Source organism: Periplaneta americana, chromosome 15 (genome assembly GCF_040183065.1).
Source record: "Periplaneta americana isolate PAMFEO1 chromosome 15, P.americana_PAMFEO1_priV1, whole genome shotgun sequence".
Lineage (NCBI taxonomy): Eukaryota > Metazoa > Arthropoda > Insecta > Blattodea > Blattidae > Periplaneta > Periplaneta americana.
Genome location: NC_091131.1, coordinates 112,945,445 through 112,967,693, shown reverse-complemented (window position 1 = coordinate 112,967,693; position 22,249 = coordinate 112,945,445). Strand labels below are relative to the sequence as shown.

The 22,249-nt window shown below is 34.8% G+C and overlaps 1 protein-coding gene across 1 annotated transcript in view; it reads left to right on the top strand.

Annotated features, from left to right (window-relative positions):
* The window catches only part of LOC138715267 (zinc finger protein ZFP2-like), a 647,197-nt gene that overhangs the window by 453,438 nt on the left and 171,510 nt on the right, over window positions 1–22,249 (top strand). The window contains exon 6 of the mRNA XM_069848008.1: window positions 3,018–3,183. Within this exon, the coding sequence (XP_069704109.1) occupies window positions 3,018–3,183 (166 nt within the window). The remainder of the gene's footprint in view (window positions 1–3,017; window positions 3,184–22,249) is intronic.

Here is a 22,249-nt window from a genome sequence, read left to right as displayed (position 1 = left end):
GTAAAAACAGAGGCAAGAGGCAATGAGAAGAAAAGAAAAGTGGAGAAGTAAAAGTGAATTAATAAGAAAAATTTAGCAGGAGATTTAAGGAAATCCCAGTGATTACACAAACGTCTACACAAATCAAGTAATAAACTAGAAAATTTACTTTCTTTAACAATGTAGAGTATTTTGATATTCATGTATATACTTAATCCGTACCTATATTCATTATTTCCATGACTATTGTGTAGAATAACTTCAATGGCAATGACAATGACAATAAAATAATGGAAATTGGGAGAAGAAACAGAAGGTACGCGACGACACATTCTCGCAAAGGAATTCGGGGCTACAGTCACTATTTTATTTGAAGGAGAGTAAGAGAAATTTGAAGGGGAAAAGCCGAAAATAAACGTAATAATGACCATGTCAATAAATGTCTAGGCAGTGACGGACAGAGTGGAATCCGCTTACACTTCTGTTTCCATGGTACTAAGACTGACGTCAGGGTAGCCTTTTCAAGTCAAAACGTTACGATTCCTGTCGTATCTCTAATATAAACTTTTCACGCCAAAAACACAAAACATAATGAAACAAAAGATAAAAAAAAAAATATATGTAGCAAGGCAGAAGAGAAAATGAGAGAAGCAAATGGACGAAATTTACGAAATAAATTTAAGTACTGATAGGCTTAAATCTCCTCGGATACAATGCAATGTACGTATATTTATCTTGTTGTTACAACATTCTCGAAAATCCGTATGGAAAATCTGCTCTCCTTGACATGACAACAACGTTGGCTAGTGAGAAATCTGGTGGTTACGTCATGAACTCAGCACCCAGGTGATGGATGCACTAGTAGAGATTGCTCATGATTTACATTGTCCGCGCATCCGTCAGAGCTATCGGCGTCCATCAATCTCATCTGCATTTGCATCGTAGTTGACAGGTCGTGAGGCCTGCCTACCTTGTCAGGAGCCGGCAACTATTGTAGACTACTATCATACTAACTGTGAGTTACAGAATTCGTTACTAAAGGTCTGCTCAAAACAAGAGAAACAAACAAATCATAATGGATTGAAGAGATTATTATATATATATATATATATATATATATATATATATATATATAAAGTTTTCGGCTTCATTCAAGAGAAATAACATTTTATCTCGTGTTATCAGTAGCTGAATTATTATTATCATTATTATTATTATTATTATTATTATTATTATTATTATTATTATCATCATCATCATCACTGTCATAATCATAATTAATATCGATATTACAGCAGTTCACCAGTCACAAGAGCAAATGATTTTAATGGTTTGGTACAATGGTTCTCAACCAATGGTACGCGTATCACTGGTGGTACGTGAGCCACTGCTGAGTGGCACTTCAACAAAGTGTGAAAGAAAAATATGAATTATTATATAATATAAAAATATGTACCTGTTTTCACATTTTCACGCAATGTAAAAGTTAAGTAGAATTATTTCAATAATGTGTGACTTCAGAATTGTTGGATTAGTGGCCCATTGACGACATCTTGCCAGAATCCTTAACTACTTCTGAGAAAGACGAGGTCTCTTGTGACGGAAGTCTGAGGCAAGTGGTCGAGAGAATGGATTTAGGAGACTTTTGGTTGGCAAAAAGAAATTGATCTAAATTCTTTTTCTGCAGGAAAGAGGAAGGGAAATGGACCGTGGAAATGAAATTTTCAACCTGGCATTAGCCTATGAAACTGTGGAAAATTAGTCAGATGATCTGTTCGGGAATTCTTACCGCATATTCTCTCATCTCAGCGTCTGTATTTCTTTTTTGCATTTATATGTGCTATCTGGTGGGATGGAAGAGAAGGCCTTATGGCCTTAATCCTGTCAGATTAAATAAATAAGTAATTAAATAAATGAAAAAAATAGCTGTAAAATTTTTGTGGTGTTCACAACTACTTAGTATTGTTAATGTGGGTTACCTTCTCCAATTTATTTTAAAAATTACACGAATAAGTTGATTTAAGACTCAAATTAATTAAATTGAAACCTGACATAAAGAAGTGTTTTGCTAAACAAGCACAACCTTCACGCTCAAACTGTGTTTATTTTTTTCAATTACAGATCCTAGCATCAGCATGAATACTATGTGTTTATGATGTATTTTTTTTTAATATTTAATCATTTACCGTGTCCGCCGAGTTAGCTCTATGGTAGCCCGTCTGTCTCGTGTAAAATTTCTACCTTGGGTCTAGGAGAGATGGCGGTGCACAACTTCTCATCACTAAATTGTGCACCAATATGACTGGGTTAAATCCCAAATCTCTCCGCAGTGCATATGAAGAGAAGGCATATGTCACTGTTGATAGTGATTCGTCTGTCGGATAGGGACGTTAAGCCGGCGGCCCCCTTGGTGCTATTCGACAACGTGCCGGCATCGGGTTTTCCCTTCTCCCTTCCTCACCTTCAACATCATCCTCATCTATTCCCTACACTATACTTACACGAACACTTACACATACACTCACCCTAGTACATGATATAACTCTTCACAGATAGACCTCATGAATAACGTGGCCCGCCGAAGTGATGTGCAACTTGAAAATGGGTCACAATCCTGCCATCTATCAGCAGCATGCGGAACCCGAATCACGCAAAGTGAAGTGGGTAGGCATTAGACACATACACAGAATTTACCGTTATGTAACAAACAGTTCTTGACCTATATGCGTTTTTCTGTATATTTTATGAAACATTCCATTGAATAAATTCAAAGAGGAACAGTTTCTTAATTAAACATGCCTAAATAAAGCAATTATTAGAATTGGAGCATGGAAAATGCAAATTATGACCCTGGGAGTGACACATGACGTTTTACCATAATAAATTTGTTTAGTGGTACAGTTAATATCCTAAATTAAAAATAGTGATACGTCATTGGAAAAAGTTGAGAACGGCTGTTAGTGTATTGCAATGAAAGTTAAAAAATGTTGATTGTTACAGTTACGCTAATATGTGTTTCGGGTTTATCTATGTTGCAGGAGAAGCCTCACAAGTGTGGTCTTTGCTCCAAGTCATTCCCCACGCCAGGAGATCTCAAATCTCACATGTACGTGCACAACGGCTCTTGGCCCTTCAAATGCCACATCTGTAACAGAGGTTTCAGCAAGCACACCAACCTGAAGAACCACCTGTTCCTGCACACAGGTAGGATTTGATGACCTCTGCTGATAGGCGCTTAGTGCAATCACCACGCAAGTCGCACGACTCTGCAAGATATGTTGAAAACTTGCAATAAGTTGATTCAAGGCTTTTCATATCATAAGATAAAATTTTAGTATATTGTTGCGGTAACAAACCCGAATATATAAGCGCAGACGTCAATTTGAGTGATTTCCGAGGTTACTTTTTAGTAGAACGTTCGGCATAAGGATTATAATATGCAGCTGATGCTCGTACTGTAAGTTTTCTAACACGTTTCACCCAATAACGATTATGAAGAATTTTGGTTAAGAATAGTAGTATGTCTATTAGGGTGGAGTGAATCTATACATGTAATTTTTTTTATCTGTTTTCTGTAATAGTTGCAAAAATCTGTCTTTTCACTTAACTTAGGAATATGAAAAATATGGAGCTTCTATATTTAATTTTTGAGGTGCCCCAAGGGCTTTAAAATTTCTTAAAATTATAGTTTTTTTGCATTTTTGTATATTTGTTCTATTATTTTGTTTTTCATTATATAACTAGTGAATTGCTGTAAATTCACATATTTAAACTTTATTTGGAACACTTTAAATTGGGGTTGCAGTCAACAGTATTTTTCTCTATTGATCATGGTAAGCACGAATCAATTGTAATGTTCTTGTATGAAAGACTGTCGAAATAGATGCCTTTATCCAGATTTCCTTACTTTTGATAACAACTCTTTCTGAAATCTCACCCAGAGTAGATTCTTTTGATTTGAAGTCAGGTTTTAATTCATTTTTATTCATAGATAATATTTAATTACGTCATGATAGTAGGTAATTGTGATTGGTTCAGCCCCTCCAGCATTCCGAATACAGGGCAGAAGGTCAGAGTTCTTGTCTTAATTAGAGTCATTGTTCTGATTTAAACACCCTGCAACTTCAGAAGAATGAATTTACATTAATTATATTAATTATATCACACCTAAGAGTTTTGTGATTATGCCCAATTTTCTCATAAATTGAGATTTAATTGACATTTCAAGATGAAATAACAGGGGACCAAAAATATGTAGAGTATTTTAACTTATATTTTTTTAACATTTTCCTGGTATCCTGTTCAGATTAAACCACTGGAGAACGTTCTCTCGCTAAAAAATCTGAACCTCCAAATTTTGTAAAAATGTCAAACTATGATGCTCTTGAGACACCTCTAAATATTAAGCCAGAGACAAAAAATGAATTGTTCTTTATGATATCACCCCACAAATTTTTCCTGGTATTACATTTTGATTCCATAAACTTCATATTTTCACTCCACCCTGATGTGTTCTATTCACAATGTTTTCTGTGCAGCGATATTCGTCGAAGTATATACACGAGATGACCAGCAGAGATGGAGCAGAGTTTTAGTTATCAAATGCTCGATAATGAAATCCAATTAATCATATTTCTCATTTCGTTCGCTTTATTTCTCTAATTATCGTGAAGTGTTATTATTTATTATATTTAAGACTATCACTAAATATGATTTACTGGTGACTTTATACAGAATTCTCCTGTAATGTCTGACCAAACTTTGGTAGCATGTTCTTCTGACTTTCAGGGTGAAATAACTTGATATGAATCCAGGTCTGAAAAGGCTTCTCGTCCAAGTTGCAGCCTTCCAACCTTCATATCTGTATATCACATAAAATGTGGAATTGGTCTCCTTCAGCAGCAGTACATGTTTCACAGCGTCGCCTCATTTTCTGCCGAACATACTCTATAATTTCGGCAGTATTCCGAATGCAGCAACATCCATTGACAATAAAGTGGTGAAAAACATTTACGACAGGAACCGATGTGGCATGAACAGTCTTCTTAAAGTAACTCTAAAAAATTAGGAAATTGAGATCCGGAGTGTGTGCAGGCCATGCTGTATGTTTCCCTTTATCAATCTGACCACGGTACCGTTGGTAAAGATAGTTCCTGACAGTTCGAGTAAAATAAACCGGATCCTCACCCACATGTTAACGCCGTTACTGTTGTCCTTTCATGCTGTCTTCTGATGGGAAAGTTATCCGAGCTGCGTCGCCTACGTACACAGTACGTACTTGGGTTCATATGAGCTTACTTCACCTAAATAGTCAGTAGATCATCTTTTCAATGTTTATTCGGACATTTCAGGGACACACTGTATTGAGAGAGTGTATTGCAGTGTCTTGAAAAACTACATTGTCTGAATGAGATAAATAATACAAAATATATTTTAAATAAGATTTGAGAATTAACGACAGCATTTCAGAATATTCGTATTCTCCTGCAATATGAAGAGCCTTGGTTTAAGTGATATTGCAATATAAGTTTTCTATACCTCAGATAGTAGTGCATTGGATTGACTGATATTTTTGTAAAGGAGAGGTTTATTGTATATTACATAAAATTGCACTTGTTACTTCACATTGTATAAAATTAAATTTTATGTTTCGGAGTGTTTATTGGAGTTTTTTTAAGTTTATTGGTATGATCTGACAGTACTTAAATGAACATGTTAATTATTTCAAATCCATAACAAATTTCGTTTTATGATATTTTTGTATTAAATACATTGGCAGTACTTTTTAAATGGAACCTATTTTAAATTCCAGATTTCATGTTATGGCAATTTCTTTAAATGTAATGTTCCACGTTTTGTAAATTTAAATTGTAATGATTTTTCGCGTTATGAAGAATAATACCGGTTCCTTTCAACTGCTTCAACTGTTGATATAATATATGTAGACATACAGGGTATTTCATAGTGATAGTAAAAAATTTAGGGATGAGAAGTAAAAACGAGATTTTGCTGTTTACAACAATTACGTAAATATTAAGTTTTATTTCTTCACAAGATACAAATTCGTTATGTGAAACAATGCATAATTTATAAAAGTCATGGTTTCGCTTTGAAAACAGCGACAAAAATATTCAATATTTTTATAAAAATATAAAAATTGGCTTCTGTTTATTACTTTTTCTTCGAAAAGTATAAATTTAAGGAATTAAAGTAAATGCACAATTAGCAAAAACTTCTATGTTCTACATTTTCAACAGTTGGAGCAAACACATTATGCGGTATGCTTTTCGTAAATATTTTTGGTAGTGTATTTGCATTCGTTTCTATATTTTAAAACCGCTTTAATCAGAGTACACATACATTTTAGAAAATAGTTCAAGATTTTACTTTTAACAACATTTAAATGTAATGAATTGTGTTTAACAACCTTGAAATAAAATCGACCATATTTTTACAAGATATCCGCGTGAATTAGCGGGTCTTCTAAGTGTTCATCATGTGAAGAAAAGCAATTGAAGGGCTTTCTGCAAAAACGGGGTAGCTCGATTTTTATAAAGTTGTAGAAAACTACAAAAAAAAATAATTCCAAAAAATTAAAATTTTAACTGAGCTTCTTTCCTTTTTCAGAGTATGTCCTAGGTACCTAGGAGTTTCATTTTATCATTCAATCATTAATAATTATAACAGCAATTTAAGGGGAGGTCAAACATAAACAAATAATGGAGCTACCCCCTTTTGGCAATAAAATTGGATATGATTGGTCAAGTTTTGCACTGCAATTACTGTGTCAATATAAACTAGCAGATATATGTACATGTACATATGCATACTGGTTGAGCCGCAAGTAATGTTATTAATTTCAGGGAGTTATTCTTTGAGATATTTCAAACAAAAAGTTTAATACAATTTTGCTCGTTTTTCCTCTCTTTTCTAAATAACGTGTTTTGAGAAATCCATTGATTTAATCTCCAATATGCTCGGTCATTTTAAGAGAGCAATATATTATGATAATAAATTATTGAAAGAATTTTATATTTGTCCTTTAAATGTGCAGAAATCTGATCCGAACAAATATAACATTTCAAAATTCCTTCGCAGAACGGAAAGTTACATTTGTTCGGATCAAATTTCTGCACATTTAAAGGAAAAAACTAAAATTCTTGCAATAATATATTATTATAATATACTGCCCTCTTAAAATTACTCAACATATTGGGAATTAAAAGAATGGCTTTTCCAAAATACGCTATGATATGTTTAATATAAAACAATTTTTATCTAAATAGGGAAGGAAAAGCGAGCAAAACTGTATTAAAAATTTTTGTTTCAAATATCTCAAAGAATAATTATAGACAAAACTTACGGTTCACTCTGTATATAGTTCCTGGAGTTGCCTCCTTTTTGCAACAAACGATTGGGAGCTTTAATTACTCTATAACTTATTACCAAATGCTCGGAATCACACCGTTCCTGCACTGAAAGATCGGGCATAATTTCTAACGTATGAAACAATCAAAACATTAATTTCACCTAAAAGTGGAGCCACCCCCTTTTTGTAGGCAACCCTTCAATTGAAGTTCTACGTTTAAACAATGAACTAGAATGAATGATATATTTTACGATAATAAAATAGAATGGTTTATATTTCCCTCAATAATATAACAATATGTCTGTATATACAGAGTGGAAATGAAATAACCATCTTGATATAAAGGATACACTTAAATGTATAGGAAACCTACGTTACGTGTTGTGATTAAATGCACAGTTAATTAGGAAATTAAATTTCAATATTCAGCAGTCCAGCAACATCGCCGCTAACACACTCTCCTTGTAATACAAATATAAGAGGTCAACGACCTCTGTCTGCCGCGCTATGTGAGCTGCACTGTGGCTCGACGTTGCAACCTGCTCGTATCGTGCAATGTCTTGAAATTAGTGGTATTTTAAATCAAATTTACACGAAAACCGTCTACATTATTGAAATACGCCAGACGGATCAATTATTCTTTATTACATTTCTTATCGATATGGACAAAATCACGATCCTGCTCACAATAGTTACCTAATAAGAGGTTGTGAAATATCTTGGGAAAAATTTTGTTCTGAAAAAAACTATGAATATTCCACCAATATAGGCTAATATTAATTTTTTTTTATTTACAACATGAACTATTCGCACTGAAAATCTGTAAGGCCATTTCACTTCCACCCTGTATACACATGTAATTGAAAGACGCGAATATATGCATGAATTGTAAAATATTCAAAGCTTTGCTGTTTTACAAGAATGAAAAGTATTTGATCATAGTTTAAAGTAACAGCAAGGTTTAGGTATTCATAAAACATACGTAATTTGTATTAATTAATTAGATAACATAAAATTGTATATACTTTGAAGATATATATCCCTATTGAAAGTAACCACTAAGTATTCTAATATAGTCTACAGGAAAGGTTTCTACGTAAAATGAACGGCGATAACAAAGATCTTAGTTTACAAACGCAGGGGCAAGTATATTTCATTATACAGAAGAGATGATTGGAGGAAGCCAAATGCATGTCTGACATCAAAAGAAAGCATCCTTCTTGTATAGAGAACTGCTGTTCGTATAAGTAAGTCATCTTTCGTCCTATCTCCTCATCTACATATAATCACATATATTATACATCAGGAGGTCACGTGCTGATCTTCATGTTCAAATTCATATTGTTTTTTTACAGATCCTGGGATGTATTTTGCATAATGATTTCTTATATACATTATCCTATTGTTTTGCTTAGAAAAATGTTCCAGATTTCGTGTCCTAAAGCTGTATGATGCTCTCCTTTTCGTTCAAGGGATTCATTTAGTTATTTCCGTCATGTACTTCAAGTTTAGCGTTGTAACTTTTCTTTTGCGATATATACTTGCAGTTTGTTCACTAAGTTATTGTGTCACATTTTCATAATTATGTTTGTCAGCCAAGTATGTTTTAAATAATATTGTTCTTAGTGTATAATAAACTCAATTCCTAATTAAAGATTCTTTTTTCGTATTTTAAATATGTGTTAGTTTTTTTTATTTAAACCATATACATAGGTGTATCCCCATTAGAAGTAGATGATGTTAAACACCTTTCGAATGTTATACTTGGTTTTGCATATAGTTGTAGATCCAAGGTTCACAGCTTCAAATCCGTATGAGGTAGGCCTAATATGATTTTAAAGTCGATTGTTCTTAATAGGCATGTCTTATTTCTGATCTTAGGCCTAGGTAAAGTTGGGTGTTTCAAGTCGTGGAATTACGGCACAAAAATAATTATGTCTGTGAATAAGAGGGCTCCAGGCAAAAATTTACGGACATTTCTAAATCGCGTTAAAATCCAATTTCGCTAGAAATTTTCCACTGCCTTTAATTCTAATATAATCTGTCTTCTTTAATGGATTTTTAAATATTTTTATTTTTTATTTTATTTTATTTTATTTACTATTGTTTATTGTGCTGTACAACAGCCAGAGGCCAATAACAGTTCAGTACAAAGCATAATTACAATATGACAAAATTGATAATGATAAAATAATAAAACAAGTGCATAAAAATAGTTATTATATATAAATACAATTACAATTAATGACAATAATGACGATGAATGGACAAATAACTAAGAATGCTATGAGAATAATAGTGATGGTACAATAATAATTAAGTATAATGCCTGAAAGAATACATGAATGATAAATCATTGCCAAGAGCAAACTAAGTCTATACATTGAAGGGATCGAATTCGCAGCCATGCATGTTGGCATTTTTAATGCATCTGGAGACTGGTGACAGAAATTTCGAATTTACATTATAGAAAAGTTTCTGGGCTCTCATATCTTTCGTTGGAATACATAAGGTAATATTGTTTAAGAAGAAGACACAGAATATATTACCTTTGAGGACCTTACAAAAGAACAGATAATCTAGCTCATGGCGTCTAGCAAATAGGTTTTGACAATTAAAATATTCACATTTTCTCTCATAGCTATACCCGGAATTAATGGGCAGAAATATGAATGAACATAAAGATATAAATTTTCTTTGCATATTTTCTGATTTAGCCAAATCAGTAGTTGTAATCGAGTTCCAAGCTACAGATGCCTATTCGGGTTTCGATCGCACCAATGTATAGTAGAGCATTAAAAGAGAATCAGGCATGGAAAAAGAATAAGTTATTGACCGAATTATTCCTACCATTCTGATTGCGTGATTGTAAATGTAATCAATGTGACTATGAAAATACAATTTACTGTCAATGAATATTCCCAGATCTTTTACGCAATCCGTTCTGTTAATTAGAACATTATTTAGATAATAATTAAATTTCAGTGAAGAAATATAATAATAATAATAATAATAATAATAATAATAATAATAATAATAATATTGAGAAACTAATTGAATATTACGTGTTGTGTAGTAATGAAGTGAACTATTAAACTCCAAAAACTGAAATCAGCCTTCAATCATCGTCATGAAGAGAAAGATTACATAAATAAATGTAAGGAAGCTAGCTATCTAGTAGCAAACGAAATAGCACGTTCTCTTAAGCCTTCCAGTGAAGGAGAGTTTCATAAAAGCGTAATGATCAAAGTGGCTGAAATAATTTGTCCAATGAAAGTTGTTAATTAATTTTGAAAAACTGCACATTTGTCGACTAAATACCTAGAAGAGAATTCAGGAAATTTCTGATTGTGTTCATTGAGGAATATTTAAAAAGAAACAAGAACATTTTGCATCTCTTTTTTATAGGTTCTTGATGACAGTAATGACATTACTGATACAGCAAAGCTTGCTATTTTCATTCGCGGGGTTGATGAACTCAATGTTAGTGCACGAACCACCACTGATTGTAGTTTTCATGCCAAGTACCTCTCCCCCGTCTCCTTACTTCTTAGACTGTCTCTCGCGTGTAATCACTGCCGTTCGAGTTTTGGTCACCGCTGTTCTACATTCTCAGTTATTGTGGTAGACAGTTTTTTCATTTCCCACAACTTTGTTTCCAGTGACTTGGGTACCTTTCTTTAATGACACATTCAAATGTCTTCAGCAGGTTCGCTGACCATATAGTGAGATTACCTAACCTTTAGGGTACCAGACGTTCAACACTAGATCGTTTAGAAGATAATAACAATTGAATCTCAGCCGTTATTGCTTACTGATAAACTGTTTAATAAAAATGTTGTGTCCCTTAGGTTAGCTTATGACCACATTATCCCTTGCTCCCAGCTTTCAAGGAGGGAGGATGCATTTGACACGGGCAATTTACAAGACAGGAAAATTGAAAGCTAGGTGGCGGTACTTGGAGGTGCAGTACTCGAATCTTCTTGTCTGAATATTCAATAGCAGCGGAGGGTGGAGGGAAGAAGGTGGACGCGCGCGAGCCTCGACCTCATCTGAATACGAAATTATATCCCACCGCATCAGATCACTTCCCAGTAAACATTCACGAATATCTTATCTGCTCACGTGTATCAGCACTTGTTTTCTCAAAGTCGCTTCCAATGTCGCACAGATTTTTTCATTATGATAGAATGATTATGAAGTGCCAGACCATGGACGAACACAGGAACAGATTTAAAGAAAAAATTCTGTATTTTAACCGGGAATTGAACCCGGGACCTCATGAACTGTAGTAAGAAGCTCTGATCACTAGCCCATGAGGCTGGTTTAGCTATTTAATATTGTTTAATATGTTTCAGTAAATGTATCTTTATCTTAGCTCGAATGGTTTCCTCATTGTATGTCTGGACGAAATGTGATGGTCATAATTTTTTTATAGTTTCGTCCATCCTTAGTAAAAATAATCTTTATTGCATATAAGCTGCCTTTAAATATATAGACTGCTTCGTTATTGTTGTTATTAAATCCAAGTAGCATTCCTGTTTTCACGGACTTGCACACACAGGGACATGAATAAACAGATGTAGACATACATACACACATACATACATGCATACACACATGCATACATACATACATAGGCCTACATACATACATACATACACACATACACACATGCATACACACATACATGCATACATACACGCATGCATACATACATACATACATACATACATACATACATACATACATACATACATACATACATACATACATACATACATACATACATACATACATACATACATACATACATACATACATACATACATACATACATACATACATACATACATACATACATACATACATACATACCCACATTCACTTTTATATTACTCGTATATTAAGATTACATTTCGAGTACCAGCTTATATAATTATTATAACTTAAGGAATTGGTTAACGTTGTCATGGGTTACATGAAAAACACGGTCTTCATACATTATTTTGTCTAAAGATAATGTATATCACATGGGGCCGAGTGTGAAATATGTAAGACATTCTCTCCATGTTGACTTCCCGTTGAACGTTCAAAGATGTACAGCCTTGTAAAACATATTTAGAGAAATTGTATTATGGAAATGCAGATTGATTCAGCTTGTAGTTCAAGCAGCCCGCTGACAGCCTCTAACACCGGATCCATGTGGGAAATTTCTCTCGCTGTGAAGGTTTCTTTACACTATCAAACGTTACTTCCAAACCTACGGGCAAGAAATTACAAAGTTGATCCCATTACAGCAACTGCATTTGTCTTTTAACTACAGAAGCTGTTAAAAGTGGTGGTGATAAGGGTTTTTTTGGTGAGATGAGACTAAAAGAGGAAAATTAATCACGCAGAGATTTCTTGTCAATTTACACACTTCAAACCTCAAGTGAATTCTAGGATACGAACGGTGGTTAATAATCATAATATTAATAAGGTGTTTTTAATATGTTATTTGATGACTCTCTATCAACTGCGATATCATCTAGCGTCTGTGGAATTGGTGAGAGAGAATAATATTTTAGAGAGATGAGACCGAAGATTCGCCATGGGATTATCGGATATTCGCCTGCATATTGGGGGAATAGACCAACAAGGTAATGAATCCAACCGTAATATCCATCCACGTTCCAGCGCAACCTAGGATCAAGAGTTTAGCTCCTTGCTCTTGAGAAACGCTGATGGTAAGGGGATACTCTTTCAAGATAATTATATTTCATAAAATAATGTATTAACTGTCTTCTTTTGAGCCATTTTCAGTCTGTATCTTCAGTCACTTACTTTTACTATTTTTCTGCAGTTCAATAACTTCTGAATACATCTTCTTTGGAATACTTCTTTCATTTGGGTTAGAGAGCATGGATCCCATTCCATATGGGCTGAGAACGGATTCAGGAATTAAATGTAATATTGTAAAAACGTCATCATGAGCTATGCTGAAATAGTTTTGACTTTAGGCTACTGGTGTGTTTGTGTCCTAGCAACTGTATAACTATTTTGGAAGTAAGTTCTCAAAATGAGCTCCTACAGCACTCCATAGCGGATTTGTTGGCAATTTCGTTCAAAACGCTGTCGTAATATTCCAACGTTCTAAATTAATTGGTACGAAGTAAAAACCATGTTTTGTATTTATTAATTTTGTCGAGATTGGTGTGATTTCTAGTTTCTACAGACTTTCGTAATTTCTTTTGTAGTCAAGAAAGTGTACCCAGCTGTTACTCTAAGAAATCTCGACTCTGTTGTAGTTAATCTAGTTAAATATTGTTTTAGTAGTGTTGAACCTATGTAAGTGTCATGTACGATTCCTTTAGATAAATGTTGATTTTTACAATTCAATTAATCTAAATTTCTGTAAATTTCTTTTATTCAGCATTCAAAATTTTTATTAAAATTTACTTGTTGTTTACTCAGATGTCCGAAGACAGGCCTGAACCTCACAAGTTATAGTAACATGGCACCACTTATGGTGCAACTAGACCAGGAGATAATGAAGTAGCTGTCCTTGGTAGTAGTAAACTTCTGTTTTCATTTGGTACGTGTATCTAAAATCAGATGCGCAATTCTGTTATCCTTCTACCCTCTAGACATAATTATTTACAATTCATTATGTAATTTTGAATAAATTGCAAAGTCTTTCTCATTTTTAATTATTCCTAAATGTGTTTCTCAACATTTTCTTTTTTGTGAAGATGCGCCTCTTGTCACGTTAATTTAGTGCACCACTTTGCCCTAATAATCCTAAAGAATATTTTTAATCCATTTTGAATCTTCTAGATTGGACTTAGACGACAATCAAACTTTCGGAGAGAGATCGGGCATGTGTATGGATTTGTGCACAGAGTACGACATATGTTTCAATATTGATCCCAGCAATTAACGAAAAGCGAACAAATTAGGCTAATTCTCCTTCCTTCTTTTATTCTGTTCTAACGAAAACATTATCATTATTATTATTATTATTATTACTATTATTATTATTATTATTATTATTATTATTATTATTATTATTACTTTGTTCGCGACCCCCGGATTGAGATTCAATGAATCTAGAATACGCAAATTCCGTTTACAGTTCAGAATTAGACCTCAATTATCAGTGATTCTTTTATACATCTCATTTGCGTCGTCAATTTTTGCTGATCAGAATTTAAAATAATCCAGGCCTTGTTACCGTGTAGTTGCAGTAGTCTTGCTAATATTTCTAGATCTTACGTCAAGTATATTCTTGCACTAAAGAGTGTTAAAATGTAGAATTTATGATTTCCAAGATCTACTTAAATTTAGATGCTTTCATTCTCATACCCTTTGAATTCTTTTTTCAACGTGACATCCAACGTTTCGGAGATATAAATCGGCTGAATTATCAGAGAAGACAAAGAAACTCTCGATTGGATCAGCTACCAAGAGGTGTTCTCCAGAACTAGACTTTAATCCCTGCAGAAATGCTCTTGGTAACTGATCAAGAGATACTGTAGGACGCACTCAACTTGCCTTCTTCTGTGATAGAGTCCATTTAGGCTGACCAGATGTCCCCGATTTCCGGAGACAGTCCCTGGTTTTGAGTTACTGTCCCTGGGGAGCAGATGTCCCCGTTTTTGTCCCCGGATATTAATTTTGTCCCCAGAAGCTTTGATTTTGTTTCAATAACATTTTACTGGAACTGCTGTGGTTCATGCACATTTCTGAACGGTTCTCACTATCAGACAGAAGAATCAGCGAGCACAGTATGAGATATTCTGCACTCTTTCAAAAGAACATCTTTGGTCATCTTAGCATTCGTGTTGCGCGGAAGCGTTAGAACTGCCGCAGTCTCCATTTTTAAGTAGTTCAAAAATGAGATATTTTGTAACAAACCAACAGGTCAAAATTGATATGATGTTTTTCAACATTTAAAAAAATTCATTCCATTTCAAAATCTTCTCAAAACAGTGTCATTAATCATGTGTCTTCCAATCAATAATCCATCAGTTGAAAGACTTTTCTCCACAATGAACTTAATCTGGACTGATGAAAAGTCAAAAATGAAAGTTGAAACAGTTAAAATTTTGTTACAAGTGAAAACAAACTTTCATTTCTTATGTGAAGGACTTAGTGTGAAGCTGTGTAGGAATGAATAGATCCTTAAAAAGATATATTCTTCAGACAAGTAATTGTAAAATGTGTGTTAGAGTTCAGTGTGTACAATATTATGTGAAAGACTTCCATGCATGCATCAGTATTGAAGTTGAATTCTTAGTGGCCATAATTATGTTTAAGAGTTATGTATGTTGATGCATTTAATTAAAAAAAAGTTACGATACTCTACAAATTTAGTGTGCAAAGGTCTATCATTGTATCTACTGTTATATGTACTTTCTACAACATTTTAACAGATAGTGACTAGGTAAGCGTTTGGGGTTTTACTTGAAAATGCTGATGTCCCCTACTGGATCATAAAAAATCTGATCAGCCTACCATAACTAGCTCTGAAATGTGGATGTTCTTCGCACAGTGTCCGACAACACAGAATCTTTAATTCATGGACATAATATATTCTCTTCAGCATTCTGATATTTTTCATTCTTAATGATTAAAGATTTCAATTATTGAAAAATGAATAATTAGCTCAAATCTTGCTTTGATATATATATATATATATATATATATATATATATATATATACATACATATATTTTAAAATGCTGTAACATTGAATTCAGTTATAGATATATCTCTTTTAAAATATATTTACTACCTGGAGAACTTCGAAGTTCATCTTCTGTTATGAGTAAAAGAATGTGACTATCACCAAAATGTTTCATTGTGTAGTCTTGAAAAATCAACATTTAAAACAAAGGCTTTATTATCGAAAATCGAATTAATCAATTGTGACTGATTTGTAAACTGACGCATGTCCTACAGTAAGTACGAATATCGATCCCTTAGTACAAAGAAAGTAACCAGAACTTGTGTGTGTCGGATAGTGTAAACAGGACTTGAGATCACACCTTACAGTAATTCTCTTTTTGGCATGAGAGAAGCACAGCACAGGAGCAAGTAGATGATGTGGCATCGTGTGGTGGAGCCTGCAACACAGTTCATCATTATTATAATTTCCATATATTCACTGTCGTCGGATATATGCGTGGCTAGCCCCTGGCGTCCCACACCAGGAATGCGGCTACCTGCCCTCCCCTACGGGTATTAATTACACAGCCAGACAGTAGCTCAGGGAGTCTTCTTATTCCTTTTTTCTTTCTCTCCCAACATATGGGGCGTATGTTGGGATCACTGGAAATTATTGTTCTGATACCCCTCCTCTTCTTGTACAAGGTCCACGCGATTCTTGTGAGCTGCTTCTGTAGATTCCACACCCACGGGGATGTTGATGGTAATGGACGCACTTTGAACCTCGCTACCCTATAATCTTCCTGTTCATTTCCCCCTCCGTCCCTTTATATGAAGATTAAGCATCCATTTAAATTATGTACTTTTTTACCTTTACACTTTCTCCACACTCTTATATGCAGAAAGTTTAGTAGTAATGAGAAAAATTAATATTTTACGGAGATTCGTTGTCCAAGGAACCATCGGCAACTATTTTCCATAGTGTATGGCTATTGTTGAAACCCTTCAATGTTGATGGGTGGATGAATACATAGATAGTAAATGATAGTGAATTAGTGAATTATTGGATTTGTGGGTAGGAGGGTGAGTTAAAGGAAGGACCATTGATAAATGAATGGATGAAATGGATGAATAATTCGGGAGGATGAAGAATGAAAACGTCATTGTGTGAATGCAGTTTGATGAATGAGTGGATAAAAGGATGGGTAGTAGGTGGATGGAAGGAAAATAAATAAACGAACAAACAAAGAAGACAAAACGAAGAATCGTCACAGCAAGTTTTTAAGTGTCTTACATTTGAGGTAAATTTGTGGGCTAAAAATCAAATGACCTATCTCTTTGTCGGATATTTCACGGTCTAGTTAAATAGTTGAAAATATCCCCTCCATGTATTCAATCGTGCCATGACATTTTGGAAATTACTTCCTCTGAGATCGGTCATCACAGTCGTGGAAACTTTACAGTCCTTCTAATTTCTTAAATGGGTGGTAGTAATAATAACGCGGTATAGTATTATTATTATTATTATTATTATTATTATTATTATTATTATTATTATTATTATTATTATTATTATACAATAGAGCTCTTAATATGAATACCTTCATTAATGTATTGCCCAGCTCAAACCCACTGCGTTTTGAGCCTGAGAATCTGAAATTAAATGACCTCCTTTAATTATAACCACTAATGGTATCGCAAAATAGAATCTACGGACAGCTTTTAAATGGATGACACATAGTTTCAATATATTGAAAGATAGAGACTCTACATTTAAACAAGGTGTCTGGAACAACAGATTCCATTGGTGGCCGAGATCAACTAACCTGTAAGGGAAGAAAGTCGTAGAAAAATAAGTTATTGTGGAACTTTAGTCTTTTCTCCCTCGTATGAAATGAACTCGTCCTATACTTTCATTTGTTTTTGACGATACTCCACTCGTATGATATAAACTCGTCCTATACTTTTATTTATTTATTCAAATTTAAAATTATAGTTTATTTAATGACGCTTGCAACTGCAGAGGTTATATCAGCGTCGCCGGTGTGCCGGAATTTTGTCCCGCAGGAGTTTTTTTACATGCCAGTAAATCTACTGACATGAACACACTTAAATGCCATCGACCTCGGCCAGGATAGAACCCACAACCTCGAGCATAGAAGGCCGTGCTATACCAAGTACGCTACCGAGGGAGACTTTAATTATTAATTTATTTATTTATTTATTTATTTATTTATTTATTTATTTATTTATTTATTTATTCAGTACATGACGTTACTATCTCCTGTTACATAGACCAACAGCAATGCTACTGCGGATGCGCTGTCGTCTTATTTCTACATGACGTCACTGCTTCCAGTTACACATAAAATGTTCAGAAAAGATCGACTTTGCATACGTAAAACTGTTTACTTCTTGTTATGGTACCTATTGAATAAAAATATTTAGCTTAATTTTTAAACTGTACAGTTTGAGTAGATGTATGTAGTTAATATTACACAAATTTACATAAAATAAAATATTAGTATAATGCAATTATTATTGAAACTATTTTTATAATATTTTGCCTATGAATGTTGATTTTTTAAAATGATATGTAAATATCAAAATCTGTATTTTCGTGAAAATCTCAAAATATATCTATTTTAGCGTTACAATGTTTTTTTTTTTAATGTAGTCACTTCGGATAACCAGAAAATAAAACTGCAAAAGGCCGGTAACATCGAAGTCATTGAATGTTGCGCTGGATGCCGGGTACGTAGAGGAGATCTGCACAGCGGTACAGCTGCTATATTGGAGTCGTTAATCGTGGCTCATCCATCACAGACTCAATGAGGCAAGTGTGGGACGTTGGAAAACTATAGAAACATCACATCACGTCAGTACGACGGCTCTTAATGCAGTATCGACTGTTTTGGCTGCCTCTTAATTTGTCAAGTACTCTCCAGAGGACACCAGCACTGTGTGTGCCTCCATTACATGGGCGGGCAGAAATGTCAAGATAATGGCGATGGCATAAGGAGCCCGCCAGATCGTAACATGGGCAGTCGTGGGCAGCCACGCCGTTACCATCCCGGCCCCTCAAACAGATCCTTCTCCTGCATGAGTGATCTATGTCACATTCAGTTCGTACTGAAACCTTATGGTTGCCTGTTCCTACCTCTGAGTCCAATGATTGGTTGGTCGAATTGTGAATTCTTAGCAAAATCGTTGGGATTCGTTTCCTAGCAACAAATGTGAAAATGTACTGTGGTCACAGTGGTTTTTAGGACTTTATTTCTAAAATCGTTTAACTTCCAAACTTATTAACAACTTTAATAATTAACTAGGCCTACTACTACTACTACTACTACTACTACTACTACTACTACTACTACTACTACTACTACTACTACACCCAGATCGTTGTAACTATGCACTGTACAGGTTTTATTTGAGTTGACAATCCTTCCTATGAAAAAATTGAACACTGTGCGATAGCCTTCTGAACCAATTAGAATGTAGCATTTTCTATCAGCTGCTCTTGCAGCCACGCTGAGCGCTGCTGTGTTGTCGGCTTACTTATACATAGCGATCCAAAAGTCGCGCACATTAAAATTACAATGTCTTATTGTGTAGTGCAGTTGTAAAGTGCTATCGGCTACCGCTAGATAGCATCATGGGTATCAACAGCAACAAACATAGACGTCATTGTGATGTGTATGTATACACTGACGCTTGCAGTAGTCCTTTGCTTATTGCTCGGCAAACATATCGTTTTCCCAAGAGCAACGAGTTTTCATTGTTGAACATTATTTCTCCAGTCTTTCTTATGCACGTGTTGTAGACGAATTTCGTAGGAATTATCCGTATGTGGCAGTGCCTAACAATTGAGCCAGTGTTGCGTACATAGACATCATTACCCAGTTTATTGCGCTTCTTGACAATGATGAATGTGATTGTTGGTTCTAGCCAGGACAGTGTTACATGTCACACATCTAATGAAACCTTGCAGTTTTTGTGTGAGTTTTTTGGTGAGCGTATCATTTCTCAAAGATTATGGCCCCCACGTTCCCCCGATTTGACGTCCCCAGATTTCTTTCTGTTGGGTTATCTTAAAGGAAGAGTATACAAAAACAGGCCGCATTCTCTGGAGGAACTAAAGAGGAACATAACAACGGAGATTAACAACATCAATGTACGCGTGCTCAAAAATGTGGCCGCAAGCATGATAAAATGAGTTCGTACATGAATTACTGAACAGGGCTGTCATTTTCAGCATATGTTCTAAAAATGATCTAACTCATGTGAAAACTGATGTAAGTAAATGTAAAAATTCATCTTTATAAATATACGTGAACGTATTATTAAGATGTGCGCGACTTTTGGATCGCTCTGTACTACATAGTTCTACTATACCGTGCGTAATTTGTATGTTAATAATAAAGTTATAAATAATTTGTAGCGGTGCTATGAAATGTCGCAAAGAAAAGCAATGTTCAAAAAATGGTAACTCAATAGTGAGAATCCTTGCGTAAATAGTTCAGGTGTCAGAATGGTGCAAATGACTCATCAATTTCACGAGCATTCCAGGATGAGTTAGTTATGTTTTGGTGCGGTACTAGCGGACAGGAAGATCAGTGACGGATTGTATCAGGCTTTTACGAACTTCCGGCTGTCGCTGGTAGCCTAAAATCCACCACTTATGCACAGAGCCTTACTCTGCTTTTATTTATAAGGCAGTGTAAGCGTAAAGGACATGGGTGGGGGTTTCTGCGTCCCTTCGACTTCCCCACTTATGCCCAGGGCTGCTCTGTACTATCGCGAATGAGTATCTTTATTTTTGTTTGCAGTGAAAATGGGAACCAACTCGGCATATACCTTTTTAAATAACTGCTACATTCCTAGTTCTTACCAAATACTGTCAAAATTGATTACTACAATAAAGATTGCGAAGCTCTCTGATAGAAACGGGTAAGATTCTGCCAGTTCGAAATGTCACCCGTTCATAGTCTCTGAGAGTAAGGACACCATAAGACTTAAGTATACTTAAGGAAAAAGGCGTTAAAATTCAAAATGGGTTTCAATTAAACGGAGTTCTGAGTTGTCAAGTGCTCAAATACTATCTCCATCAACACAATCAAAGTGACTACTATTACTGCTGCTGCTGCTGCTACTACAGATACTAATTTTTTCTCCTCCTTAGGCCTAATTCTTGACACCATAATCGTCATCATCGTAATCACAATCATGATCCAGCTGAAATATTCCTATCAAAAGACATTGCGGTAGATCGCATGTGGATCCTGTAAAGTTTGCTTTGGATCCAAAGACTTCGCGAATATCTCCTCCGAGTACTTCTCTTTCTCTGGACCTTCTTATTCCACTGCTTCTTCCTTATCGTATTCTCATCGCAGTTCGGAAAGACTTGTGGAGGAAGTGAGTGTTGTCCTCCCGGTTCGTGCATTGGTGAGATGTGGGAGATGCTGTAGGTCCTTCTTTTGTTGAGCAGATAGTCGACTTGTTTGAAAATATTTATTGGCCATAATTGATGTGCAGTGCCGCGGGTGCAGGGCGCAGATATGCAAAACGAGTGAGTACGGCGAAGTGTACTGTAACGTAAAGATGCAGACGCCGAGCTTCCAGATAATGATGCTCTTTCGAGAACGTGGACGAGCATACGTCGCGAAAAAATCACCGTAATCATAATAATCGCCACGGCACACCGTTAGTCGAGAGCTACAACGTCAACTTCCACTCCGAGGATTCGAGTTCTAATTCCGAAGAGGGCAACGCGATAGTGTTCTGTGCTATTTTCGTGCGATATTTCTTTTGTCCTTTTATACTACTGTCACTCCACCATTTCTCAGTAACTACCACTATCAACATCTTGGTGTAATATAGGTTCACACCATAGTGATGATTACAGTGCCTGGAATCTGATAAATAAAGAAAGGTTTAGTAACTCTCAAAATCAAATAAACAATCATAATACATCGCCGGAAGAGTTTAATGAATTTTTCATTGACTCGGTTGACAAAATCAAATCCAAAATTAAATGCTCTGAGCTATCCCCTATGGAAATACTAACCGAAAATGACAAAATCTCATGTACTTTTAAATGGAGAGAGGTTACCACTGAAGAGTTATGGAATATAATAAAAACTCTGAAAAAAACAAATTCAAAAGATGTTTATGGTATGTCAAATGATTTTTTTTTAAATTCTAAATTCAATTTATATTCCTAATATAAATATAATCAATATTTGT